We start from the raw sequence: 26,763 nt of genomic DNA, 5'->3' as shown, positions 1-26,763 counted from the left end.
ATTTCAAAACATTTCAGAAAGCAAAGATCCCTAATATTATATGTCTTGTCCCATTCCCCACCAAATATTTAATCAATAATTACTTATCCTATTTCTTTAAAGGAGTCACATTTTTTGCTTAGTTTCAGATTACAGGTAATTAACCAGTATTACAACAAAGATGAAACTCGTTTTTAATGGGAATCATGTTTTCCTTATCCCATGCTGTATTGTGAAAAATTTGTCCCCAATAACTCTGCTAATTTCAGAGACTTCAAGGACTTGGAATCACTTCAATAAATGATTTCAAGTTTCTATCTATACTTATAGTAGGTTAATATGCAAATTGGCCGGGACGCTGTCAAGTAAGGACCGTATCAGTAGGAGAGTGGGGCAGCGAGTTACATGCGGCGGAGAGCAGGGTGGCCAGCTGAGGCAAGCGGCAGCGAGCTACTCACGGAGGGCCACTAGTATGACTATGATTCTGATAAGAGTATTTTCCTAAACAATCAACATTATTCCCCTAACCTGTGTGGCTCAGACCCAGCTGTTTGGAGCATCATTCCTTGACCAGGTTTGATTCCTGGTCAGAGCACATACCTAGATTGTGGGTTCAGTCTCCAGTTGGGACGTGTGCTGGAGGCAACCAATTGATGTTTCTCTCTCTCTCTCTCTCTCTGATCAATAAAAAAAGTAAAAACTAAAAAACAAAAGTTTATGTTCCTTTCTATACTTTAGCTTCAACTGTTCTTGAAAACTTGATACATGAATAACTGCCATCAAACACAGAAGGAATTCACTTCACACCCTATTTGCAGAAATAGGTATCCTGGTGGGGAAAGAGTTTCTGCTTAAACTTGAAGAAATCTTGCCTACTAAGCCTAAGAAAAGCAACAGATGTGGCTATGGCAGAGTTGGTCTGCCCTTACTACCCAAAACTGTTACCTACAATAAGTATTCACTTAACATTGCCAACAGATTCTGTGACTTTATGCAAAAATTAAGCAAAACAAAATATGACATTTTAACTCTTGATATAAACAAGAGTTAAGTTCCTATGGTATCTCATCAATGTTTTAACAAAATGACACTGAACAAAACATTATTTGAGAACCTGCTGTACAAGAATGTTCTACAATTTTCCCTTTTCCTTCCTTATTTTCCATATGGGAATTTAACACTTCACATTCCTTCAAACATTTACTTGAAGGAAAAGCTCACAGTGGTGAAAGAGGAAGAAGTGAATAAAACGTAAGGAATAATAATAATAATCTTAAAAGGTAAATGATGAACAAAGTGAATAGGTTATGTTCTCCTTCCCTTTTTTTCCTCTTCCATTACTTAATTGCAGAGGTAAATTTGAGCTAGAGAGCTGTCAGGAACTTCCAAAATTAGTTCTTGCCACTATAAATGCCCAATAATAAAAACTGTAGCAATATCTACTTATATAAAAACCCTGGGTGTAACATCACGGCCAGAACCGCGACCAACTGGAAGGAAATCAGTCCTGCAGGGGTCGTCTTGGAAACAGCTGCGCCCTCCCCCAGCTGTTTCCTGGAGGGTGAGGTTTTGGGCAGGAACCGGCCCTCAAGGTGAGTTTTCAGGCAGGAACCCGCCCTCAGAGCAGAGCGTGGAAGTGAAATGATTTGTAATGGATCTATTATTGAAGCTACCTTTGAAAATACTATATCTAAACATGCAATTTTTTGTCCAAAAAATGAGCATGTTCAAAAATTAAATGAAGAAAATTTGGATATACTCGATGGAGATTTTCACATATATTTGAATGATGATTCCATTGATTCCACAGATGATGCTGAAAAGGAAAATTTTACCATCGAATTTCTTAATTCTCCTCCAAATTTCTCCTTTGGGAATGCCGTATCATAAATTAAAATTGAAAGTGGGTGCAATCATCACGCTATTGAGAAATCTCAACAGTAAATGGAGTCTTTGTAATGGTATCAGATTTATTATCAAAAGATTATGACCTAACATTATTGAAGCTGAAGTAGTAACAGGATCTGCAGAGGGAGAGGTTGTTCTGATTCCATGAACTAATTTGTCCCCATCTGACACTGCCTCCCATTTAAATTGATTCGACGACGTTTCCCGTGATGCCAGCATTTGTGATGACTATTAATAAATCACAAGGACAAACTCTAGACAAAGTAGGCATATTCCTACCTGAACCCATTTTCGCAGATGGTCAGTTATATGTTGCTTTCTCTTGAATTTGAAGAGCATGTGACGTTACAGTTAAAGTTCTAAATACTTCATCACAAGGGAAATTAGTCAAGCACTCTGAAAGTGTTTTCACTCTTAATGTGGTGTACAGGGAGATATTAGAATAAGCTTAATCACTTTATCAGTCATTGTTTGCATCACTGTTGTTTTTATATCATGTTTCTGTTGTTTTCATATCATGTTTTTGTCATTTTTATATCATGCCTCTGTTGTTGTTATATCTTTTTACTGTTTATTAATAAATTTGTATATTATTTTCTTATATATTTTACTAATTTCCTTTCATCTCTCACACTTATATTATAGAGAAAGGGCAAATAGCAATATTAAAGTATCTCTCCGTTCATTAATTCCCTTTAAAAAAAATATTTTATTGACTTTTTACAGAGAGGAAGGAAGAGGGATAGAGAGTTAGAAACATCGATGAGAGAGAAACATCGATCAGCTGCCTCCTGCACACTCCCCACTGGGGATGTGCCCGCAACCAAGGTACATGCCGTTGACCAGACTCGAACCTGGGACCCTTAAGTCTGCAGGCCGATGCTCTATCCACTGAGCCAAACCGGTTAGGGCAATTAATTCCCTTTTTAATGTGCACGGATTTTGTGCACCGGGATACTAGTTTTAGTATAAACCTAATTTATTCATATTATTAAAAAAGAGAACTTATTCGCTACAAGAATACCAAGTCCAGAAAGAGTGAAGGCAGTGAGGGAAAAGCACAAAAAGTCAAAGGCAAAAGGGAAAGCATAAATCAACTCTCATAAGACCACATCTCCTCTGCATATCAGCAGATATGCACCAATGGCTTGCTGACAAAGCTGCAATAAACAACCATCCAAGCCCAAATCCAAACCTGAAATGTAAAAGACACACATTCATACTTTGTATATTCATGCAATTACTTACACATAATTTCACAAACACTTTTTGAGAAGTACTTTAAAATAAGCCTTAACAAAATACTCTGCAAAATAAGCCTTAACAAAATACTCTTATAATAATTAGAAATGAGAATCAGATGAGCTTAAAAAAAAAAAAAAAATCAAGTTTTTTTGCCCGGCCAGTGTGGCTTAGGGGTTGAGCTTCCACCTATGAACCAGGAGGTCATGGTTTGATTCCTAGTCAGAGCATATACCAGGGTTGAGGGCTTGATCTCCAGTGGGCGGTGTGTAGGAGGCAGCTGATCAATGATTCTCTCTCATTATTGATGTTTCTATCCCTCCCTCACTGAAATAAATAAAAATACATTTTAAAAAATAAATCAAGTTCTTATTGGGCATTTTTCTCCTTCTTGCTTAGTGTATAAGACATATCCACTATTCTCAATGTTAAGATAAATCAGCCATAAAAATAGCTTAAAAGTAAATGTTTCAAAGGCACTCCCCCCGCCCCCCCTGAATAACCATGCATTTCTAAAATAATTAGGTCTTCCTGCTTTGTGTATGTCGGTTATACTTCCTTTTGATCTCAAGGAATTTATAATATAGCTTATTTTTCTAAAGCTAACACCTCATACTCTCCCCATCTGTGCTTTCCACCTGTCTAACTCATCCAGACATTATCACACACAGATTAGAAACCAGGAACAGTCTTCTGTTTATCTGAATCCTATTTATTCAATTTCTACCTTCACCTCTATATTTCCTATTTCTATTCTGGAAGGTTTTAACTTCTATTGAAAAAAAAAAAAAAGGTGCCTTAAGGTCTTAAGAATATGCTAAGAGAAGGCAAGGTCCACTTCTTTGTTCTCATCTCCTTTCCCCTAAACCCATATCCAGCCTAAGTCTAGTTTAAAATATTAAGACACACATAAAAACAGAAATGTAAGATGATACATTCAGAAGTCACTGGGGCCGACAAAAAATGTTAACATAAAATGTAGAAAACCAAAACATCACGGGAACAAAATTTGTCCAAAGAAGCCTCATGAAAATGATCTGTTACACTCAGATCCTGAAGAAGGAACAACATTCTGAAAGGGAAGGTAGAAAAGGGCATGCTAGACAGAGACAAGAACAGACCTATTGAAGGAGAGTCAAGGTGGCTGATAGCTTCGGGCTGTAAAGACCTTTTAAATTTTATAAATAACTGGGGGAATTATCAAGAGTGTGGCTGGAACTTAATATAATTAAATCAATATTTTAGGGTTAGCCTTGGCATCAGAATGCAATATGAAAATAGAAAGGGAAGGAATGACAGTGGCATGGGGAACCAACTAGACATGTTATATTACAGTTGGAGATTTGAGGCAAGGTTTTTTTTTGAGGATTCTCTATAAAAATGGAAATATCTTAGAAATGACTAAAATAAACAAACAAATAAATAACGTGTTGCTATGAGATCTAAGGACTTCCCAGAGCAACAAATCAGTGTAATTTTCATAAGTATGCAGTTCAGATTAAAACACCCAATTATGTTCCATTCCTATGACTAGGACAGTAACAACAGAAATAAAATGTATTTTTTTAATGTAGGTCTTCCCCTTTAAAGTATCAACTTGATAGGTGTAATGGTTAATTTTATGTGTCTACCTGACTGCATTAAGCGAAGCTAAGTAAACCATTATTTTGGGGTATCAGTGACAACTACCACATGAGTCAAGAATGACATTTGAATGACAGACTAAATAAAGAAGATCATCTTTCCCAAGGTGAAGGGCCTGAATAGAACAAAAAAGGTGGAGGAAGGGAGAATTTACTCTCTTCATGATATCCATACCCCTGGTTTTCAGGCCTTTAGGCTTAGACTAGAATTAAACTGGTTTTCCTAGGTCTCCAGCTTGCAGACCAACAGTTCACAGGATTTATCTCCATAACTGTGTGAGTCAATCCCTCCTAATCCCTTTCAGTATAACTATATATAATCCATTGGTTTTGTTTCTCTAGAAAATCCTAACACACACCAAAAAGAAAATCCTAATACAATAGAGGCAGACACTATATCTGTCTTGTTCACAACTCTATAGTCCCAGAATCCAGCACAATGCCTTATATACAGGAAATGCTCAGTAACATTTGCTGAATTAGAGAATGAAAAACCAAGTAAGAGGCTGTAAAACACTAAGTGCTTGATTTGACAGGTAAGGAAAACAAAAGGAATGCAGAATATTCTCTGCACTGAAAGTTTAAAGGCAAAAGCAAGCACCTATTCACGTTTGATTCAAATAAGCCAAATAATTATACAAGTTTAAAAGTTAAAGTTTTAATAGGCAAATGTCTTTCTTTTCCTATGCCGTTTATCTTCTCATCTTTAGGTTATTAATGTCAGTCCTCAGTGAACAATTAAAAAGTATAAGCTCTGAATCAGTACCATAATATACCATAAAATGTAGCATCTACATTTTCAAGACCCTGTCTCTTAAGTTTACTCTTGACATCATCATCCAAACTGCTCTCAGAACATACCATTGAGTCAACTAAATATATTTAGTAAATGTATATTTACTAAACATCATTATATACTGGGCTTCATTCCATAGCAAAACCCCAAACCTTTTAAAAATCTCATTTCCTGTCTGTTTCTTGGATGTATGTTACCTCTTCCTAACAACTGGCTTCTTCTGACTTCAATAGCCCATTATCCCAACTCTCCCCTTGATAAACTCTGAATTCCACCAGTCATTCTCAATTTACTTTTTCTGCTATCTCTTCTATCCTAATCTTGCTCGGATCTACCCCCAGTCCTAATTCCCTGGCCTAAGTTTAGTTCTGTATTTTCTGCTACTAACTTAACTATATAAATGAGCGAAACTTGGGTTACTCTGTCACTTTAAACTCAACATGTCTTTTCATAAAAGCCACCTAAGGGACAGAATAGTCTGTGTAGGGAATCAAAGTTTTGCCACCCCAAAATATACCTTTGGAAATACTGATTTAAGCTGGTTATTAAAAAACAAGACTCCGAATTAACCTTTGACTCTCCCCGTTACCTGCCTGAAGAAATGCAGACAGAAACTCCTGCTTAAAGGAAGGAAACATATGCTTAGCATCATAATATGAAATGTGGCAGAGTGGGAGAAACCTAGCAATGCCTGTTTGAACTTTCTTCTGTGTACCATTGTTTCTGGGTGGCCAACAGGAATTTGTTTACCATCTTTGCTCTTTCTCATCCACCTGCAAATTGTGGGCTTTAAAATCTCAGGCCTCTGCCCCCATTTCTTTCTCCTTTGTCCGAAAGGGCATATACTGGTAAAAACCTCCACAGCCTAATGCTCCTTTGGGTCTCATATTTTTATAGCACCCCTGCACATACATCCACAATAAATTTTGGATATTTTCTCCTGTTAATCTCTCATGTTAACTCAGCTAGAACTTAGAAGGTAGGAGAAAAGTTATTTTTTTGGCCCCTTCCATTATCTGGCAGTATAGGGAAATTAACTTCCTGATGTTGCTGAACTAGAACCAAAATAAATTCCAAAATATCAACACCACTGAGATGCTAATAGACACCTAAACTGATGAATGTCCACAACAGCAAGCCTTTACTGTCAAATTAATGGACACTGGCATTTAATGATTTGAATTCAAACCTAAACACGCTAGTTTACATTTTGTAAACTGGCTGCCAGTTAGTGAGTTCAGCTGAATATTTAAGAAATCCAATGTAATAAAAGCCTAATATGCTAAGTGTCCGACCATCGTTTGACCAGTTGCTATGATGCGCACTGACCACCAGGGTGCAGACGCTCAGACCGGTAGGTCAGCTTGCTGCTGGGGTCCGGCTGATCGGGACTGGGCCAGATGGGCGGACACACCCTGGAACGGTCCTGTGGTCCCTACCCGGCCCCAATCGTGCACTGGGCCTCTAGTAGTAAATAATACAGAGATGATGAATATTCCTGGTAGGAACTGGAGTTAATAATGCAGGTACTCCTAAAATTCTGTATGTGAGCCATAACTTTCTACAGGGCTCCATTAAAAAAGTAAATGCACATAGATAAAATGAATCATGCCTTCTCTTTCCCCAGCACTATTCTAAGAATCATAAAAGATACTTTCATCAACAAGACACAGTTCTTTCCCTCAAGAAATTTCTAGAACGCTTTCCTGTAGGAATGCATTTAAAAGAACAGGAAAATGATTCACATATTGGTTTTCAGAAATCAAAGTATTTGATAGTATGAGATTACAGTGTACTTTCCAGTACTTTGTTTCCTGGTAGTATAGGGTTTCCTGAATTAATCTAATTCATAGGAGGTGGCAAGTAAGAATCCTTATCAATTTGTAGTTCTAAGAAAAAATGGGAGTCGGTGGGTGTAAACAGGGAAGCACTATCATTAATCTGTGAAATATGGTACAGTACAGTGGTTACTAAACTTTGCTGCACACCAGAGCTTTTATAACTTATGATGACTAAGTCATACCCCACATCAATTAAATCAAAACAAGTAGTTCAGGTTAGCTAGAAGCTAGGTGTCAGTATTTTTTAAAGTTCTCCAATATGCAGCAAAGTTGGGGAACCATTGGTATAATTGAAAGGCAGTAAAATCTATTCAAATAACATATTAGCTATGTGACTTGAAGCAAATGAACCACTTTGACTCACAATTTACATGAAAACCCAACTTAGAGGATTGTTGTAATGATTAAATAAGACCAGGACAATGCTTGAATAATGGGCAAGTATATATTTTTTCTTGCATGAAGACATAAAAAGGAATGTTTAGCCACAATGAAGTGAACCAACTACCCACTTATTTCAATAGCATTTATCAATGTGATGAATAAAAGGCAACCATACATTAAAGTAAGAACACATTATTACTACATCAGAGAATGAAAGAGGTATCTTTTATCCTTATCATCCCATCGATTTATATAATGCATTTTTAAAAAACCTCTTAAGACCTAGTTGGTCTTACAAAATCCCTTTTATAAATGAAAGCTGATATTACAAATTGCAGTCTTCATTTCAGGTTCAAATCTATGACATCACAGACAGAATCCTAATTCTCATTGTAACTTTTCCCATTTTCCCTTTATATTGAGGATCGGAATATGCTAAACCTTTTTAAACAGCACTTCTGAAGTCCCCCATTAAAACAATGCATTTCACTGATACCTTACAGATAAGAAGAAAAAAAAAGCAGTATTCTAGTTCTTCAAAAGAGTAAGGCAAAGAGCTCAATTGCTACTAAGCATTCACCACCCCACCTGATTATTTTATTAGGTAAATCTAACAGTATATTTCATGTTAATAAATATTACTAACCTGCAGCCCTGCATAAATAACATAAAGTTCAGAAAAAATAATATGTACCTGTAATCCAAAAGACCAACTTATATATATATATATATATATATATATATATATATATATATATATAAAGGAACCTATATTGTCACAGAGCGTAGCTTTATTGAAGATTAGCAGTATTTTAAAAAAAATCAAATATTCTTTCTCTCAGTAGGGACTACACCAGTGCATGCATTTGTTAAAACCGAATCAGTGGCACATTAAAATTTGAACATTCACTCTGTAAATCACACCTCATTTAAAAAAAAACCCATTAGGACATGCATTAGTTCATGTTGTATGATTATTGGTCATTCAACATTTCAAGAACTACCTGAGATGGTATTAGAAACAAAATAACAAAAAGCATCATTTAAACTAGGTAATCATTGTATTATGAAAGCTATTAAGGTACTCATTTAACCTCAGAAAAACTTCTGTTAAACTCAAGGACTAATTTTAATATAAACAGAATAAGAGTAAAATACTCAATTTATAACATGTGCTTCAAATTCTAGTTTTGTTTTTATAGCATTCTTGACATTAACATTCTTACTATAAACATTGACAGATGAGAAAACCTTACTACCAGTAAATGCTACGTTAGGTACAGCTTAAATATATTTTGAAACAAACTGATCTAACTTTAAAAATAAACCAAGGTAGTAAAATCCATGTACTATACTACACATGGGTTCACAAATATTTACTCCAATTTAAAATACAAAAAAAGTTTTCATCCTTCAATCCACAGATTGAAAAGGGAGAACAAGAATTAGAAGCATCTAGTTAAACAATAATACAAGAATTCCATTTATAGAAGAGCTTTTCAGTTTCTCTGTATAAGGCCAATGCCATAAAGTAAAGGAGGCAAAGTATGGCTCTGCAGCATCAAATGAAAAGGTGTGGGGCATGTGAACTGGCATGACTTGACCCTGGCATAAAGTGAAAATGGTTCACAGGAAAATTCAGAGTTAGGAGACTCTAGTACCCCTTTGAAAGTCAACAGTCTAATTTGTATTATGAGGTGTTAGGCTGTATCTCTCAGGTCTCATCCAGTCAAAAATGCTACCTAAGCATCATTACATCATTCCATAACTAGGAATACATTATAAGCCAATATAAGCATCTTTAGTATACTGTGGATTCAGTTACCCTATGAGTTCAAATCACATTTCTCGTGCATTCAGTGATCTTTCTAATAAAGACATACCCAGTACAGATGTCACCTTTGTTCTCTGATAACAGCATTAGAATTTATTACAGGATATATCCTCAGTGCTAAAAAGCTAAGATTAAAATTTTTTTTTTAAAATATATTTTATTGATGTTTTACAGAGAGGAAGGGAGAGAGATAGAGAATTAGAAACATCAATGAGAGAGAAACATCGATCAGCTGCCTCCTGCACATCTCCCACTGGGGATGTGCCCGCAACCCAGGCACATGCCCCCGACCGGGATCGAACCTGGGACCCCTCAGTCCGCAGGCCGACGCTCTATCCACTGAGCCAAACCGGTTTCGGCCTAAGATTAAAATTTAAGCTGCTTTTAACACTGAAGAGGAAGTATTAATTAGTACTTTAAAAATATCTTCTATAATACTTGACATTCAGAGCGGGGGGGGGGGGGGGGGGGGGGAGTTAAAAATACAAGGTAACAATTGTCCTGTGCCCCTCCCAACTTCTTTATTCATGATTTCCTTATAAAAGTAGATTTTACTAATATACTTCCATCTAAACAATAACCTGAGGTTTCCCTCACAGAGATGTCATTTTTAATAATCTTTAGTGGAGTCTCATCTTATATAATAAAAGGCTAATATGCAAATCGACCAAATGCTCAACGCAGGAGCTGCCCCCTGGTGGTCAGTGTGCTCCCACAGGGGGAGCGCCACTCAGCCAGAAACCCTGAGCAGGGCTCATGGCTGGTGAGCACGGGGAGCCGGCCTAAGCCGGCAGTCAGACATCCCCTGAGGGCTCCTGGACTGCAAGAGGGCATAGGCCGGGCTAAGGGACACCTCCCCCCCCCCCCCAAAAGCATGAATTTTGTGCACTGGGTCTCTAGTTACTAAATAACATTCAAAGGTAAGATCTAAACATGACATCAAACTGTGATGAAATGGTTTCTAGCTTCTATTTGAAAACAAGTCTTAAAATGTCAGGGTTGAAATTTCTGAGATCAACTAGGCCAGTGACTTTAAGTAGGGAAACTTGTTCAAACAAATCCCTGCTCAAAAGCTCATATGCAAAACTTTTCCCAGAAGAGTAGGAAACCTTAAACCTTTCTGTCCAGAACTCTCCCACTCTAACAAAATTAGAAAATTACTAAGTTGGTAATAACCTTTTCATTTCACAGATCTAAGAAAATGATAGGCCCAAAGAGGTTAAGGCACTGACTAACCCCAGATTACTCAGTCTGCACATGGCAGATCTAGAGCTTGGTTATACCATAATTGTTTCTTTGGAGAACACATTAATTCAGAGTGTCACAAAGAAAGAGTGTTGTAACAGAAACACAGTAATTTTAATTGACCTCCCAGAGGCCAATTCACAAGGTCCAAGGATTTCAGTTTCTTAAAAATATCAAAAGACTGAATGTCATCCTCTCACTCTTGCTCTTTACACTGGATGCTATGTCTCTAGGTAACAATAGATACTTTAATAAGGTCCTTACTAGGTAAGGGGACCTGATTAGGCAGGTCTGCTATGTAGGTCAGGTAATTTGCAGCTCTTTTTTTCAGATCTATCAAAGTATATTAAAGAAAATGGGGGTTAGGGGGTGTCAACATGTCTGAAACAATGGATAACATATAGATTGCCTTATTCAATCTAGCTAAACTAAAGTCAGTTTAATTCACTATTTACCAAATAAATATTGAGTGTATATAATATGTAGGTAATGTGGGAAAAAACTGCCACCCAAAGAAAGATTTATCTAAGTCTTTCTTAATCCTTACTGCTTCAGTGGAAAAACAATTTCCATACTTAAAACCAATGAACCACTTTTGTGTCTATGTACTGAACCTATCACTCCTAAAACAAATTTACTCGTTCCCCACCCTCATCCAATTACTACATTTCTGCCTGAGCCTACTCCCAGAAGCCACACTCTATTCTTGGATGCCTGCCCCAACCAGTTCACCAAGCTCTCGTAGAGCCAGATCCTGAAATCCCATCTCCTCTCCCAGAAAGCCTTAACTTGAAAGCCAGGTTAATCTCTCTAGCTCTACCCACAGACAGTTTATAACTGCCACAACTCTCGGTACACATCTTATAATAGATGCCTATTAGTTTGTTCACAAGTTAATTTCCTTTAATCATTGCTTATTCAGTATATTAACCATTACTCTTGTTAGGTACCAGTGTCGTTATTAAATAAAAGCTACTGGATAAAAAGGCATGTATTTAATTTGGGTTCAGCACTGAAAATGCCAGGTGTTTAATGCCTTTTTCTAAACATGACTTCTGAAAATGATTTCAAATATATTAAATTCAACCTGTCTTGTGAAATTTACAAAATCTCCCAATATGGATAAATCTAAAAAGCATTATGCTAAGTGAGAGAAGCCAGACACAAATGTTACCTCATATATGATTGCATTTACATGAAATTCTAGGAAAAACTAGTGATGAAAGCAAATCAACCGGGGCCAGGGATGGAGAGATTACATGCAAAGGGAAAAAGAGTTTAAAATTTTTAGGCTAATGCAACTGACATTTTCTTTGAGAAGGAAAATATGTAGGTATTTAAATAGAAATTTTCATTCTTCCACAGTAACAAATTTACTTTCCCACAAAGCAGGGTGTTTTTTGTTTTTAGGGATGGGAATTAAAATCTCAAATCTGGATCATTTTAGATTTCATATTAACCTTTATCTCAAAAGATAAACCTGGGATTTTCTTCCAAATAATTTACTTTATCACTTAACAACCAACAGAACATTTCATTATTCAATTCTCCCTTTAAAATGTCTATCAACATTGGAAATTGTTTCAGGATAGTGTTAATTTGGTTGTTTCCCCATCAGAATGAATGTATGTAATCTAGCCCTTAATTCAAGATTGGAGGAATAGAAATTGGAAAAGGAAGCCACAGTACATACCAATTCCACTTAATTCTCAACTATCCTGGATCTTTGTTATTTTTGAGTAACTGCTGGAGAATTGCTGGGTTTTATGCTATCTTTTAGTATCTATTCTAGGAAAGGACTCTTTAATCTCAAAAACCAAACTATTCTAAAACCTTTTAAACATTTTCCCTGATGTGACTGACAACTCAACAGGTTAAAGTTACTTATCAAACTGTGGTTTCGTGATGAAGCTTTCTTTTAATATAACCGAGATCTGAGTATAAATTTCAACATAGCGCTGCGCTCAAACTGCCTTTGCCATTACCCGTAGAAATTTAGTACAGACTGAAATGCAGCCAACACTGCCATTCTTGAGAGAGTAATCAACACCTTGAGAAGGACTTCGCATAGTATAATTTAGTAATTTCACGTCGCATCTGCTGCAGAGATCGCAGACTGTCATTATGCCATCTCCTTCCTTGAACCCCACTACCACCCGCAGCTTTCTTCTTGGCTTTTCACAGGTTTAATCCACTCAGGTCCGCTAACGGGGGAATCGAGGCACCTTCCCTTGCGAACCCACGCAGAGAAAAGGGCAGGAAAATGCGGTTGAGTCACGTCGCTCCGCCATTTTCTAAGCGGAGGAGGAAGACATGTTGGAACAAAAACACAACAAAAGAGCAGCCATTTCCCAAGCCAGCTCCAACAGCAGCCCGCGCTGGCGGGGCCGGTCCCCTCGGCACCTCCACTTCCACCTCCCGGGGCAAACCCAGCGCATCAGAGGTGCCGGCGGAGGAAGCCGCCTCCGACCCCGCCGCGCAGGGATCGGGGCTGACCCGCAGGCCCACGAACCGCAGCGCCTCGGGAAGGACGACGCACGCCGGACGGGGCCGAGTGCCAGCCACGGAAAAGCGACATTAAGTTGACAAACTGAAATGTACTCGGTGCTTGTGCCGACGAACGGTTCAAAGGAAACCACTGGCTAAAGGCAACCAGGTACCACTCAAGTCCCAGGGCCCGGCTGCAGCTGGTCCTGCTACCTGCCTTTGCCTCGGCCCCGGCCCCGGCCCCACTCCCGACCCGTGCGCCCGGGGTTCTTACCGTATGTGGGGGATGCCAACCCCACCCTGAAGAATCTTATAGAGTTTGCTCTCGTACAGCAACTGCGGGTGCCGGGCCTTCTGGGACTCTAGCTTCACGGCCACTTCCTGCGGGGGGGAGAGGGGATAATGGCATCAACATCCCTGCGGGCTCCATGCCGCTCGGGAAGGAAGGGAGACATTAGCCAGGCTCCAACTCGTGACCAGAAGGTGAAAGTGGGAGGCCGCGGGGAGAGAGCTCCCTTTGTCATCATATAAAAGGAGGCTCCGGCCTCAAAGGCCTTTTCAGGGGTCAGTGACGAAATCCACACGTCCTCTCCAGTGCAGGGCAATGATTCATGCAGAAAACCCAAGGAGAGGTTATGAAGAAATCGGGCGATCGGAAGCCGTCCTGATTAGAACAAGAAGCCCAGTCGAATTAATATATATATATATATATATATATATATATATATGATCACATATCGCAGGAAAAAGATTTTGCCGTTTTCACTTTAAACGACGGTAAAATAGATTACAATACGGGGAAACTTCCCAGTTCACCCAAGCTTTCTATCGTGGTCTTTCCCTTTTAGGGCAGGAGCGTGGGAGAGGTTCCTAAGCCAGGGGAGCGGGCTCCCTCCGGACCCCGGTGCGTGCGTTGGGGGGGGAGGGGGAGAAGGTCCGAGCAGTTGGGGGGGCGGGGGGAGCAGGAGCAGCGTCGTCGCGAACCCCACCCCAGGGGATTACCTCGCCATTGGTGATGTTGATCGCCAGATAAATGTCCCCGAAGGAGCCAGACCCGATCTTCCGTACCAGTTTGTATTTCCCTCCGACAATGAACTCGGCCTTGGAGCCGCTGCTGCTCGCCATCGTGGGAGACGAAGGCGGAGGCTGGGGCCCAGCCCCGACACCTCGGAGAGGAGGACGCGGGCCGCTGGGCTGGTCCCCTGAGCAAGGCTGCGGAGGAGGGCGGCAGGGAACCGAGCACACCGGCTCTGGCGTCACAGGGCCGCGAATCCGCCGAGGGAAACCCGATCACGGCCGCCCAGTCAGGTTTCTTTTTGCTCGGCTGCAGTTTGTGCGGGGTTCTCGCGGCTCCCCGGCTGGGCCACTTGTGTCCGGGCGGCCGCCACTGCCTCGCTTTCGCGGCGACGTCGCGGGCTGGAAAAGGGGCGCGGTGAGTTAGGGCGGTGATACCGCTGCCACCACTGCCGCCGGCTCCCCCCCGGAGGGACCCCTGTCACTCCGCCGACGCCGCCATCTTGTTACTCCGGCTCCAGCCAACGCAAAATGCCCCCAGTCCCCGGGAGCCGCTTCTTCACGGCGCAGAGCACTCTGGGAAAGACTTCTCAGCACAAGCCCCGGAGGGTCGGCAGTGAGAAGAGGGCGGAACCGGACCCGTGAAAGTCGCGGCTCACGCTCCAAGCGTCACCCCGTCACCGCCCAACTGCTCATGCGTACTGCAGCCCGGCTGACTGCGCAGGCGCGCGGTGGCAAGCTCCTCACTCCCGCCCCCGGCTCATTCTCACTTCCGGTCGTCGGCTGTTCCAGTCTTGCTACCTGTTTGTTAGTCACCTCGGCAACGCCCGGTCCCGGAAAGGCCTGGCGGCGCCAGGCCTCCGGAGCAGTTAGAGAGGAGTCACCTTCATTGTTCTTGTAAGATGGAAGCTTCAGGTCTTGGAATTGGGCATTGACCTTCGCTTTCTGAGGCGGTTTTAAACCTTTGATCTTTCCGCCGCTCCCTCCGCCCCCGACTGGCCTAGCCCAGCTCCATTTGTTTTGAAAGGAGCTGTCGCCTCTGGTGGAGAGGCAGAGGAAAGCAGCCCAGGACTGGCTGGGTTTGTTCAGGGCTCTCCAAAAATCAATAAAAACATATTTAAAGATAAATGAGTAGCCAAGCCAGTGTTGCTCAGTGGTTGAGCGTGGACCTTGGAACCAGGAGGTCAGGGTGGGATTCCTGGGGAGGCACATGTCCGGGTTGTGGCTCCATTCCCAGGAGGGACATGCAGGAGGCCGCCCATCCATGGTTCTCTCTCACCATCGACGTTTCTGTCTCTCCCTTTCCCTTCCTCTCTGAAGTCAATAAAAATACATTTATAAATAAATTTTAAAAAATAAAATTGTACTTTATGCTGCGGTTTTATAAAATGGTGCTAATGGTAGGTAGCAGTTTTGCTAATATCCTTATTTGACAAAATTAAAGTTGACATTTTATCTGCCCTCTTTTTTTTTTTTATTAACTTTTATAAGCTTTTGAAACCCCACACTCTGGAACCCATTCGTTTAAATGTCTTTTAGAAGGCCTTCCACTGAGATTCTATGATTTTGTGTATATATTTGATGTCTCCGCATTTGTTTCCAGCACTGACAATACCCAGCAAAATGATATGAGTGGCCATAGCCTTTTCAAATGTTATTTCATTTTACTCCATCTTAAGATGTAAGTTTGTCAGACTTAAGAAGGACAAAGGTTGGTTTTTGTTTGTTTTTTAAGGAAGTGAAGTTTTTAGGTGTTAGCTATGACTCAGCCTTTCCCTTAAAATCATGTATCATTTACTTTCAGCCTCAGCAATTGAAGAATTACCTGTTTGAGGTGCTATTACTTTAAAGGTACAAGACATTCTGTGCTTATTGAATCAGCAGCAGCTTTGGTGTAATGGAAGGAGTCTTCTAAAATGTGCCAAAATGCAATTTCTAACTCCCGGATCAGATGAATTCACTGAAAATATAATCAAAAGTGTAGGCCTAGGGTGGGCTGGGTGAAGGGGGGAGGGCGTGGGAAACGGGGACATCTGTAATACCATCTGCAATTAAAAGGTATAGGATAAAATGTTAGACTTCGAGGGAGATATCACATCTAGTTCAATAATCATATATATTTTTTAAATATATTTCACTGATTTTTCACAGAGAGGAAGGGAGAGGAATAGAGATTTAGAAACATCGATGAGAGAGAAACATCGACCAGCTGCCTCCTGCATACCTCCTACTGGGGATGTGCCCGCAACCAAGGTACATGCCCCTGACCTGAATCGAACCCGGGACCTCTCAGTCCGCAGGCCGACGCTCTATCCACTGAGCCAAACCAATCACGGCTCAATAATTATATTTTTAAATGCTTTAGAATTTCCACATATCAATTATGCCCTACTAGGACAAAAGTGGCTTGCCCAAGATCATACAGATGCTATTAGAGGCAAAGAAAGGACTAGAACCCCCAACCTCTAACAGGAAGAAAGATAAAAAGGAAAGGGTAGGATGCAAATGGGGACAGTCATGGCACAGTGAATACTTCTATGTTCATAAAGAGGTCAAGATGAATTGAAAAAAAATTTTTAAGCCCTAGTGTTTACCTTAGAAAAGGTCACTGTAACCAGAGTATGTTTTGAGTAAAATGATAAGGACAAGCACAAGAAGTATAGATGGATGTTGTAAGAAGGAAAATGTAACACAAGGGCAGCCTGCCAATTTCTAGAGTTGTTTGTTGCAAATAAGTAGGAAAAATGGAATGCCTTAGAATATGTCACTGTTTCAGGTGTTAACTGTTAACACAGCCTCGTGTATGATCGGTTATCAGATAAGTTAGTGGAGTGATAGAAAACATGAGAACATCAGAAATGTCCGTCTGGGTCAGTGATAATCCATTCAGCCTGTTTTCCAGTCATTGACTATGACAGCAATTTCTGTGTCCCTTTCTTGTTTCAGTTCCTTCCACCCTCTGCTGTGATTCAGGTTTTGTGAAAGTGGACTCTATCTATGACAGCAACTTCAAACACATTTGAGATATTCCATGAACATTTCTTTTTATGTTGTCATTAACCATAAATTTTTTTAAAAATATATATTTTATTGAGTTTTTACAGAGAGGAAAGGAGAGAGATAGTTAGAAACATCGATGAGAGAGAAACATCGACCAGCTGCCTCCTGCACACTCCCCACTGGGGATGTGCCCGCAACCAAGGTACATGCCCCTTGACCGGAATCGAACCCGGGACCCTTCAGTCCGCAGGCCAACGCTCTATCCACTGAGCCAAACCGGTTTCGGCCATTAACCATACATTTATTTCAATCAATTTTATTTGAACTTATACTTTTGACCCATAAGGCTTCAAGACTCTAAAGATGAATAAATTCCATGTGTATGCTACTCAATGATCTTTTAATAATCATATATATATATATGTATATAATATTCACTATTCTTTTCCTTATAAAAGTGACAAATATTCACTTGAAAATTTTAAGTAAATCAGAAAAAAGAAAACAAAAATCTCTTAGAGCCCTAACTGGTTTGGCTCAGTGGATGGAGCGTCAGCCTTCGGACTGAAGAGTCCCAGGTTCGAGTCCGGTCAAAGGCATGTACCTTGGTTGAGGGCACATCCCCAGTAGGGGGTGTGCAGGAGGCAGCTGATCGATGTTTCTAACTCTCTATCTGCTGGGGTCCAGCCCCAGCAGGTCCAGGGGTTCCCAAAGGTGTGGACAGAGTCGGCGAAGAAGGAATGACAGGGAGACAGTGTTCAGTTGGTCATCATAGCCAGGTTCTCTCTTTATTGTCCTATTACATCTATATACTATTTGATCCCATAAGCATGCCTCTATAATTACATCATGGTATGTTTTGGGTCAGGTTCTACAATTCCTTGTTTCTTATCTGACCTTAGCCAAAAATCCGGTCTCTATCTAGTTCTGTTGATTTTAATCTTGTCTAGGTTAATTTCTGTGTTCCATTACAAGGGCTATTCCAAGGTCACTGCTCTACTGATAGGCTACGAGGAAGTGACTGAAGGAGATTATCCTCCCCAGTCAAGGTTATGTCCTCCCAGCCTCACTGCTTGCCTTACCTGGGACTGCCCTGTGTCAGTGGGTCTCCAGGGCTATAGGCTTTGGTGCTTTCCCTGGTGGGCAGACCCCTGGGGATGTGGGCCCATCAAGTCCCAAATTTATTGCCAACAGTCTTAGTCCAAGTTCTTCATAAGTAGTACATGGTATTTCTGTAACACTAGGGGGATTTACTGATTTATTCTCTTCCTTAGTCCTGTTAACCCCTAACCTGGGGAAACAACCTTTCTCTGGGAGGTGGTCCTGGTTAAAACACATAGCGTTTAAGAGGGGGAGCAAACATATGTCATATACGCCAGGTCCCTTGAAACATAAGCTGTGCAGATGTTTCTTCCCTGCAGCGACTGCGTCAAGCAGCAAGGGTGGACCGGCTTCCAGCATCTATCCCTCTCCTTCCTTTCTGTAAAAAATCAATAATATATATATTTTTAAAAATCTCTTAGAGATAACAAATGTTAACATTTTGTGTTATATAAATGTACAGTCTTTTTTCTGTGCGTCTCGTGTGTATGTTGTATGTATATGTATGTATACATATATTTGATTTTATTTCTTAAAACTTGCAACAAGTAATCATAGTGCACATTCAGTTTTGAGACTTGTTTTTTTCATTTAGTGATTTGTTTGAGTCATGTTCCCATGAGTAAATAATCTTCCAAAATACCATTTTTAATGTGTATATATTAAATATGTATTGTATTGATGGAACAACATTTAACCAATCCCAATTTAGTATTGCAGTTATTTTCAAACTTTTGCTAGTAGTATAAACAATGCTTTAATGAATATTCCTGTAGTAAATCTTTGCTCATATCCAAAATTAATTGGTTAAGGTATATTTCTGGAAATGCTACTGGTCTTAAAGCCCCTTGTATAATAAAAAACAACTTCTGGTTCTGTTTTGATACAGTTTGTGATGGATAAAACTATGTTCATGTGTTATCCCATTTACTCCTTTCTTAAATTTATCTTCAAATTTAAATTCTAACCCTTCACTTTCTTAAAAGTGGTTGTTAGATTTTCTCCGGCCACCCATTGTTGTAAAACCCAATAAACTTAGAAGAGCTCTTTGCAACTCTCCTATTCCCTTCCCCACACATTTCAAAATCTCAAGAATTTTGCAAGTCTGTGGTTTGTGATGTGCTCATACAATTGAGAATGTCCCTTTTATGGACGCAGCTAACAAGACACATTTGTTGGCTTGGCCATTGGTGAAACAATTGTGTTTTATAGACATTTCGATTTAGTTGAAGGAGGGGAGATGGTGAGGGGAAGAGTGGAGGGATTAGTTTCCTGTAAGAGGTCAAAGGACCCTCAAAATCAAGAATATATTTAATCAAGTATGAAAACAAAATAATCTCATATATGTTCAAATCTCCCATGTTTTGCATGAGCTCAAGAAATAAATGTGCAAGGTCTTAGAGATGGGGAAGAATTCAACTTGTCACTGTTCCAAACAGATTAACCCAGGCTTTACTACAGAAATAGTTTACATTTTTGAGTTAGGCATTTCAGTGTACTTTGTTAAATGAGAATGTGTCCTTTTCTACCTTTTGTTTACAAATAAAATGTTGCCATCTACATTTAGAGTAGTAGAAAATCAGGAAGTTTTCCTAACTTTAAGCAAGAGCCATGGAAACAATACAAGAGTAGTGAAAATTTATTTTATTTTAAAAAAATAGTTTGGGGTGGGAGAGGAGAAACCAAAGTATCTTTTTATTTGGGTATTTAAGGGCTAGGTTAAATGGTGTAAGGAAATACTGTATATGCTGACCTAAGTAGTCAAGAAATCTGAATTTTAGTTGTGACTGAGGCCAATATAACAGGACAAGTGGAATAGGGAAACTGAGACCAGATAGTTAAACAGCAGTGTGCAGTCATCTAGAAAATCCCTGTGTTCCCTAAACCAGGGACATCCTCCTATATAATAAAAGGGTAATATGCAAATAGACCGAATGGCAGAATAACCAAATAACCAATCAAAGCGTAATATGCTAATGATATGCTAAGGCTGCTCAACTTGCTATGAGGTGCACTGACCATCAGGGGACAATCAACTGGTTGACCAGTTGCTATGACGTGCACTGACCACCAAGGGGCAGATGCTCCAACCAGTAGGTTAGCTTGCTGCTGGGGTCTGGCAGTCGCGACTGAGTGAGATGGGCCAGACACACCCTGGAGCCCTCCCACAGTCCCTCCCCGGCCCAATCATGCACCGGTGGGGTCCCTCAGCCTGTCCTGCGCCCTCTCAATCCAGGATCCCTCGGGGAATGTCAGAGAGCCAGTTTCAGCTCGATCCTGCAGGCCACTCCTCTTGGGAGGGCGCCAGACGCAGGGCTTGTGGCTGGTGAGCGCTGCTGTGGCAGCTGGAGCCTCTCCTGATTGGGACTGATTGGGCAAGAGCCCACAGCAGGCACAGTGGGGCTGGGATGAGCAGGAGTGGAAGCGGCAGGTAGGAGCTGCAGGCGGCGTTGGACTGTGGGTTTTGGCCCGATCCCTGCAGGCCACTCAGAGAGACCCCACCCGTGCACGAATTTGTGCACTGGGCCTCTAGTTTAAGAATAAATGATTTACACTTCTCCCCAACTAGAGGGTAAATAGCTTAAATCACCCTACTCAGGGAGATAGCAGAAATCTAATTAGTGCCATTTGCCAACCATACCCAAGGACACATGAAGTTAAGAGAATAGCCCTGGCCGGTTTTCTCAGTGGTTAGAGCATTGGCCCACTGACCTAAGGGTTGTGGTATGATTCCTGATCAAGGGCAACACCTCGGTTGCAGGCTCGATCCCCTGCCTTGGTCAGGGCAAGTTTGGGAGGCAACCAATTGATGTGCCCCCAGCCCTTTCTTGTTTCACTGTCCCCAGCTTTAATGTCCTCTAAAACTCACCTGGACTCATGTTGTGAAATTTTCTGCAGGAAATTAAGAACCCACACACTACCCGCTGGCCCTAGGCAAACCCATTTAGGGCTAGGTCCCCTTACCAGTAACAACTCTACCTTAAATATTTTTCTAGACTTCAGAGTTGTAATCTTTTAAAAAAGAAGTCAGATTCTAGCTTTAAAAATATTGTGCTAATGCCTGGCCAGTGTGGCTCAGTGTTTGAGCCATGACCCATGAACTTGTCATCTGTTCAATTCCTGGTCAGGGCACATGTCCAGGATGCGGGATCCCCAGTAGGGGGCATGCCAGAGGCAGTCTATTGATCTCTGTCTGTCCTCCCTTGCTCTCACTAAACTCAATGCAAAAAGAACATATTAAAAAATATTATGCTATTTACTGAAGATGACTTCTATACTCTGGACTCCCAAATTAGAAAGAATTGGGAAATACCTTCTAAAAATATTTAAGAAAGGCAATACAGTCATCCCTCAGTAGCCACGGGGGGTAAGGGGATGTTGGCTCTGTAGTAGGCAGTTAGACATGACCAGTATGGGAGGTCCCATACCTAGCAAGGGACAATTACAAGGTGAGATGTCTCCTCCAGGGTGACCTTTCCTCCCCTAGCATACCGCTGGTCATGTGATTTAGACACCCCCCCCCCCCCCCCACACACACACCTTTCATATAGCTGGTCCCGGAGAATAGCCTCCTACTACTTCCATACTTGCACTAGCACTCCCTTAAGCGTTAAGCCTTAAAGATAACATCTAGATGCCAATTGTGTTTCAGCTCCAGACCCAGAAATGCAGCAAGGCCAGGCAGGGCAATGCCATGGCTGCCATAGGACTGGCTGCCAGCAGGACCGGCTGCCATGACAAATGACCCCCTGCCCCGGCACCTACCAGTCGGAGACCAGGACCCTGAAAGGACACACCTGGAAAGCTGATGAATATTCTATTGAGATCCTCCCCTGGGACCGCCAGATAAAAACCCTCAAGACGCGTAAGAAACATTCAAACCTGTGAAGAATTTTTTGTGAGTTTGTTTGGGCCAAACTGTCGGCAAATGCTGGGAAGCAGAATCTCAACCGATTGAGATAATGCTCTGGAGAATGGCAGTTTTGCACTTGTTTTATAACTACAATCAAAAGAGGAGATGTAGGTGGGTTACATGAAATCCACTGGATATCACCAGATTAGGGAAGCGAGAGAAAGCAAAGCAGGGGGGGGCGAGGGGGGAACCTCTGGGGTTGGGTGAAAAGTAAAATGATAGACACATACTTCAATGAGGGGATTTGTGGTCTCTGCAGAGCGGTGCCTGTGCTTTGAGGGGTCCAGTAAAAGAAAAATTACTTTGACATTCCAACGATATGTTATTGTAGATGCAAAAAGACAATAGACAGCCCTAGCTGGTTTGGCTCAGTGGATAGAGTGTCGGGGGACTGAAGGGTCCCAGGTTCGATTCTGGTCAAGGGCACATGCCCGGGTTGCAGGCTCGGTGCAGCCTATCAATGATTCTATTCTCTTTCAATCTCTCTTTCTCTCTCTCCCCCTTCTTATCTGAAATCAATAAAAATATATTAAAAAAATAAAAAAGACAATAGACAGGCTCAGTTAAAATAAAGATTGACCTTTGTCAGGGAAGATACTGGCCTAGGACATGACTACTTGCCATAAATTGCTTTTAATTAAAAAGTTTTAATTTTAGACTATTCTTGTGGTTACTTTAGGTCTCTGAGTTTGCAAGGCCACCAGGAAGGCCTTCCCTGAGCTAGTCAGCATGTGGCCCCTTTTCGTCCACAAGACAGAGGTCTCTCTCTGGCACATACCTTTCCCCACCACCTTCTTTCTCCAGGCTAGAGCTCTCTCTGGACCACGCTGGGATCTTTCTCCCTCTCCTTCCCCAGGCGCATTTTCCTTGCCTTTCTTTCTCCTAAGCTCCAAGGACCCTTCTTTTGCCTCTGCGACTTGCTTCCTGAGTCCAGGCAGCCTAATTGGCTCACTTCTTCCCTGGCTCACTTCAACATTGTGACTTTCTAGATAAACTTTCACTTGTATTTGAGTTCCTTGGCTCTGGATTATTTTCTTAGCCAAACTCAAGGACGGAAGTCTAATATCTGGTCCCGATCGCTGCCAACAGTTTCAGGACTCCCAAGGACACCAACGTCCACAGATGCTCAATTTTCTTATATGAAGTGGTGTAATATTTGCATATAACCTATGTACAACCACTCATATACCTTAAGTCATCTTTATGTTACTTATACCTACTACAATGTAAATGCTGTGTAAATAGTTGTTATACTGTATTGTTTAGGGAATAATGATAAGAAAACAAGGTCTGTACTTGTTCAGTACAGATGACCATTGTAGGCCTAACTACATACAGTAGTATGTTTCAGCAACAACGTAACATCCCCTCCCCCAATATATTTGATATGTTTGAATTCACGGATGTGAATGAAGAACGGAGATACAGAAGGCCAGCTACAATGGTATCTTAGTTTTAGGTACAGCTCTCTCTGGAGGTGAGGGAGGAGCCTCACTTAAAAATTATCTCTCAGTGCCTATATTCTGCAACTTGGTGATTAGTCAGGTCTGGGTCCTGTCTTACAGCTGAGTCTGAACTCCACAATTTTGAAGGCTGACACCCATCTCTTCCATGGTCCTTGTTAGTCTTAAAAAAAAAAAAAAAAAAAATCCTTGCTTATTCTCATAGAGAAAAAGTGTGAAATGATTTTACTTTTCAACAGTCTTATTCTTGGCAAGGAATAAGATTTAATAGTGAAAATCAAGCAAAGCTAGTTTTTCTCTTCTTATATTACTGTTTCCACTAGCCCCACCCCTGCCTCTTAGAGTTGCATTGAGTTAATGCCTACAGCTTTAACTCTTTTGTCTGCAGCGAACCTTCTGCAGTGTAATATTTAAATGCCAGAGATATGTCCTGACAGGGAGGAAATTCAAATCATAGATGTTCATGCACTCATTGAAAAGCTTGCTAAGGCCAGGACTTGAAAAGCACTATAAATGATGTAATTCCTGAGTTTCCCCTGTGTTCCCCAATCCAACCCCATTATCTTGTTCTGGTCACTCTGTCTGACCTGGCAATATTTAAATAATCAAATTGTACTTTAAAATCTCTGTTTTAATCAGATGAACCATTAATTCCTGGAAATGCACTGGGATGCGTGGCATTTGGGGATATTTGTGCTAGCTATTTTTATTTGGAAGGATTTTATTAGTGTTTTGAAGTTTCTGCAATTTCTGTCCCCCCTTTCTTTCTCAGCCCTGTTCTCTTTCTCTGCATTGTTCATTAGCAAGGGCATGAAACTGTGCTCCTTGTGACTCATTATTACTCACTATATTAATCTATTCTTCCTTGTGAGACTAAATTTGGAAGATGCTTGAGTTGCCATTCCTGAGGAAAGCCAGTCCTAAGAGCACATCCTGTTAACTCTCAACGCTCCATGCTAATGCCAGGAATCAGTGATAGAAATCACAGGAAATGGAATAGCTGCTGCATTTGATTCTGGCTACGCCTTGTATTACCCCAGAAAGACTTTCTACAGTCAACAAAGCCAGGGGTTTGATTGAAAGAAAAAAAAAAAAAGGAACTCTGGATTGTAGGGCTCCAATGCACAAAGCAAAAAAGTCAAACTATATTTATGTAGCCCTTTACAGTTCATAAAGTATTTTGTGCTGCACTAACTGGTTTTCTTCATGACCAGTATGAGAAGCAGGTAAAGCGGCTGCTGTTATATTCATCTTGTGTGTGAGGAAGCTGCACCGGTGTGGTAACTTATCCAACACCACCAGTTTTTGAGAACTCCCCCTCATCCACACCACTGTTCCATGATGTGTGCTTGTTTGCCCTTGAAGTTAGTGTGTCCTATCCAGACCCCGGTGCTGTGCTAGGTCTGAACAGGGAACATCTTATCAGTCACCACCACAGTAGACCTACATTCGACGTAAATCACCCCCCTCCAACTGAGTGGCTCAGCTCATCTGCCACTCAATTGATCTCTCAGTGTCCGTGTTCTGCAAGTTGGCGCTCAGTCGGGGTCTGGGTTCTGGCCTTGTACTATGTCTGAACTCCCACAGTTTTGAAGGCTGACACCCATCTCCTCCATCGGTGAGTCTCAAACCCAGTAGTCCCTGGCTCTCTAGCTGGTTCCTTGATCCTGGCTGCCTGATCTCAGTTATGTACCTCTACCCTCCTGTCCCCACCAGCCATCCCTCCTGGACAATGCTGCTTACTCCTGCTTTGCCAGTGTTAATTACTCCTGTCTCTCATCTTTTGAGATCCTGAAGCCAACTGATCTATTTAATAACAACCTTAGCTACCTCCTGGACTTTCTAGACCCTTTTTTACTTCCTGTTGGACTCTGAACCTGAAACTCCTAACAACCTCTTATCTGTTGTGTAGACCAGGCAAATGATAGATATAGGCCCTTTCTACTTACCTGTCCGTCCCCTGTAATCTATATGAAATTCATACTTTTTAATATTTCATTGCTTAGAATTTCAAATTCTATTGTCCTTCTAAGCCTGTATTTTCTTGTCCCACACAATCATTGATTGCCATAGGTTCTAACCTAGTTGAAATAGGATATCTAAAAGCACTTTGTTTAAGCCATAACCCTTGTACAAATATACTCTACTGCTGTTATTATTAGGCAATTCAAGCCAAATGTGACCTTTTTTTTAACCTTCCTGGTGGAGGGGAAAAGGCCGTTAGCTGAAGTAGGACCTTTACAATTACTGTCCAAAGCCCAAATAAGACAAGTATAACAACAACAAAAGGTGTAATAACTATGATACTACCACAACTGGTTGAATTATGTAGATTATTCCTTCTGAGAAGGTCCCCACCCTAGGCTTTTAAGATGTGTCATAGGAAACAAATATTCTAGGCAAGTCTAAAGGCATCAGAACCTTTCTTCCAATCAACTTGAAGATACTGAGTTTTCAGATGGTATCTACCCTGATTGGTAATAATTCTACAGCATTTAAAAATATGTTTTTATTGATTTTAGAGAGAGGAAGGGAGAAGGAGAGGGAGGGGGAGAGAGAGAGAGGAGAGAGAGAGAGAGAGAGAGAGAGAGAGAGAGAGAGAAACATGGATGGGAGAGCAAAACATTGATTGGCTTACCACCACTGGGGATCAAACCTGCATCCTGATATGCCCTAAGCGGGAATCAAACCAGTGACCTTTCAGTGCACCAGATGATGCTCCAACCATTGAGCCACACAGGTCAGGGCTATACAGCATCTTATGTCATAAAAAAAATATTGTGGGGAAAGTAATTTCATCATTTAAAATTTTTAGATGGGACAACTGAGGCCCAGAGATCTTAGTTAACTTGCCCAAGTGCACTAAGTGAGTTGGGGATATCTTGTATCGAACTCAGGTTTTTCTGACTCTCA

The 26,763-nt window shown here is 41.1% G+C and overlaps 1 protein-coding gene across 12 annotated transcripts in view; it reads right to left on the bottom strand.

Moving 5' to 3' along the window:
• Positions 1-15,081, bottom strand: part of CSNK1A1 (casein kinase 1 alpha 1) — a 41,140-nt gene extending 26,059 nt beyond the window's left edge. For 4 of the 12 annotated variants that reach the window (XR_004968154.1, XR_004968156.1, XM_036312762.1 and 1 more), the window contains exons 1-2: positions 14,362-15,081; positions 13,634-13,740 (exon numbers count right to left, since the gene is read on the bottom strand). Coding sequence is in view for 7 of the 12 variants with exons in the window: in XM_036312762.1 (XP_036168655.1) it covers positions 13,634-13,740; positions 14,362-14,484 (230 nt within the window). In the remaining 5 variants the exon portion in view is untranslated. The remainder of the gene's footprint in view (positions 1-13,633; positions 13,741-14,361) is intronic. The other 8 variants (XR_004968155.1, XR_004968157.1, XM_036312766.1 and 5 more) reach the window with 5 other exon arrangements.
• Between the last annotated feature and the right edge of the window lie 11,682 nt (positions 15,082-26,763).

This window comes from Myotis myotis, unplaced genomic scaffold (genome assembly GCF_014108235.1).
Source record: "Myotis myotis isolate mMyoMyo1 unplaced genomic scaffold, mMyoMyo1.p scaffold_m19_p_6, whole genome shotgun sequence".
In the NCBI taxonomy this organism is placed as follows: Eukaryota; Metazoa; Chordata; class Mammalia; order Chiroptera; family Vespertilionidae; genus Myotis; species Myotis myotis.
Note: the sequence above shows the minus strand (reverse complement) of the source record. Positions and strands in the feature narration are given on the sequence as shown.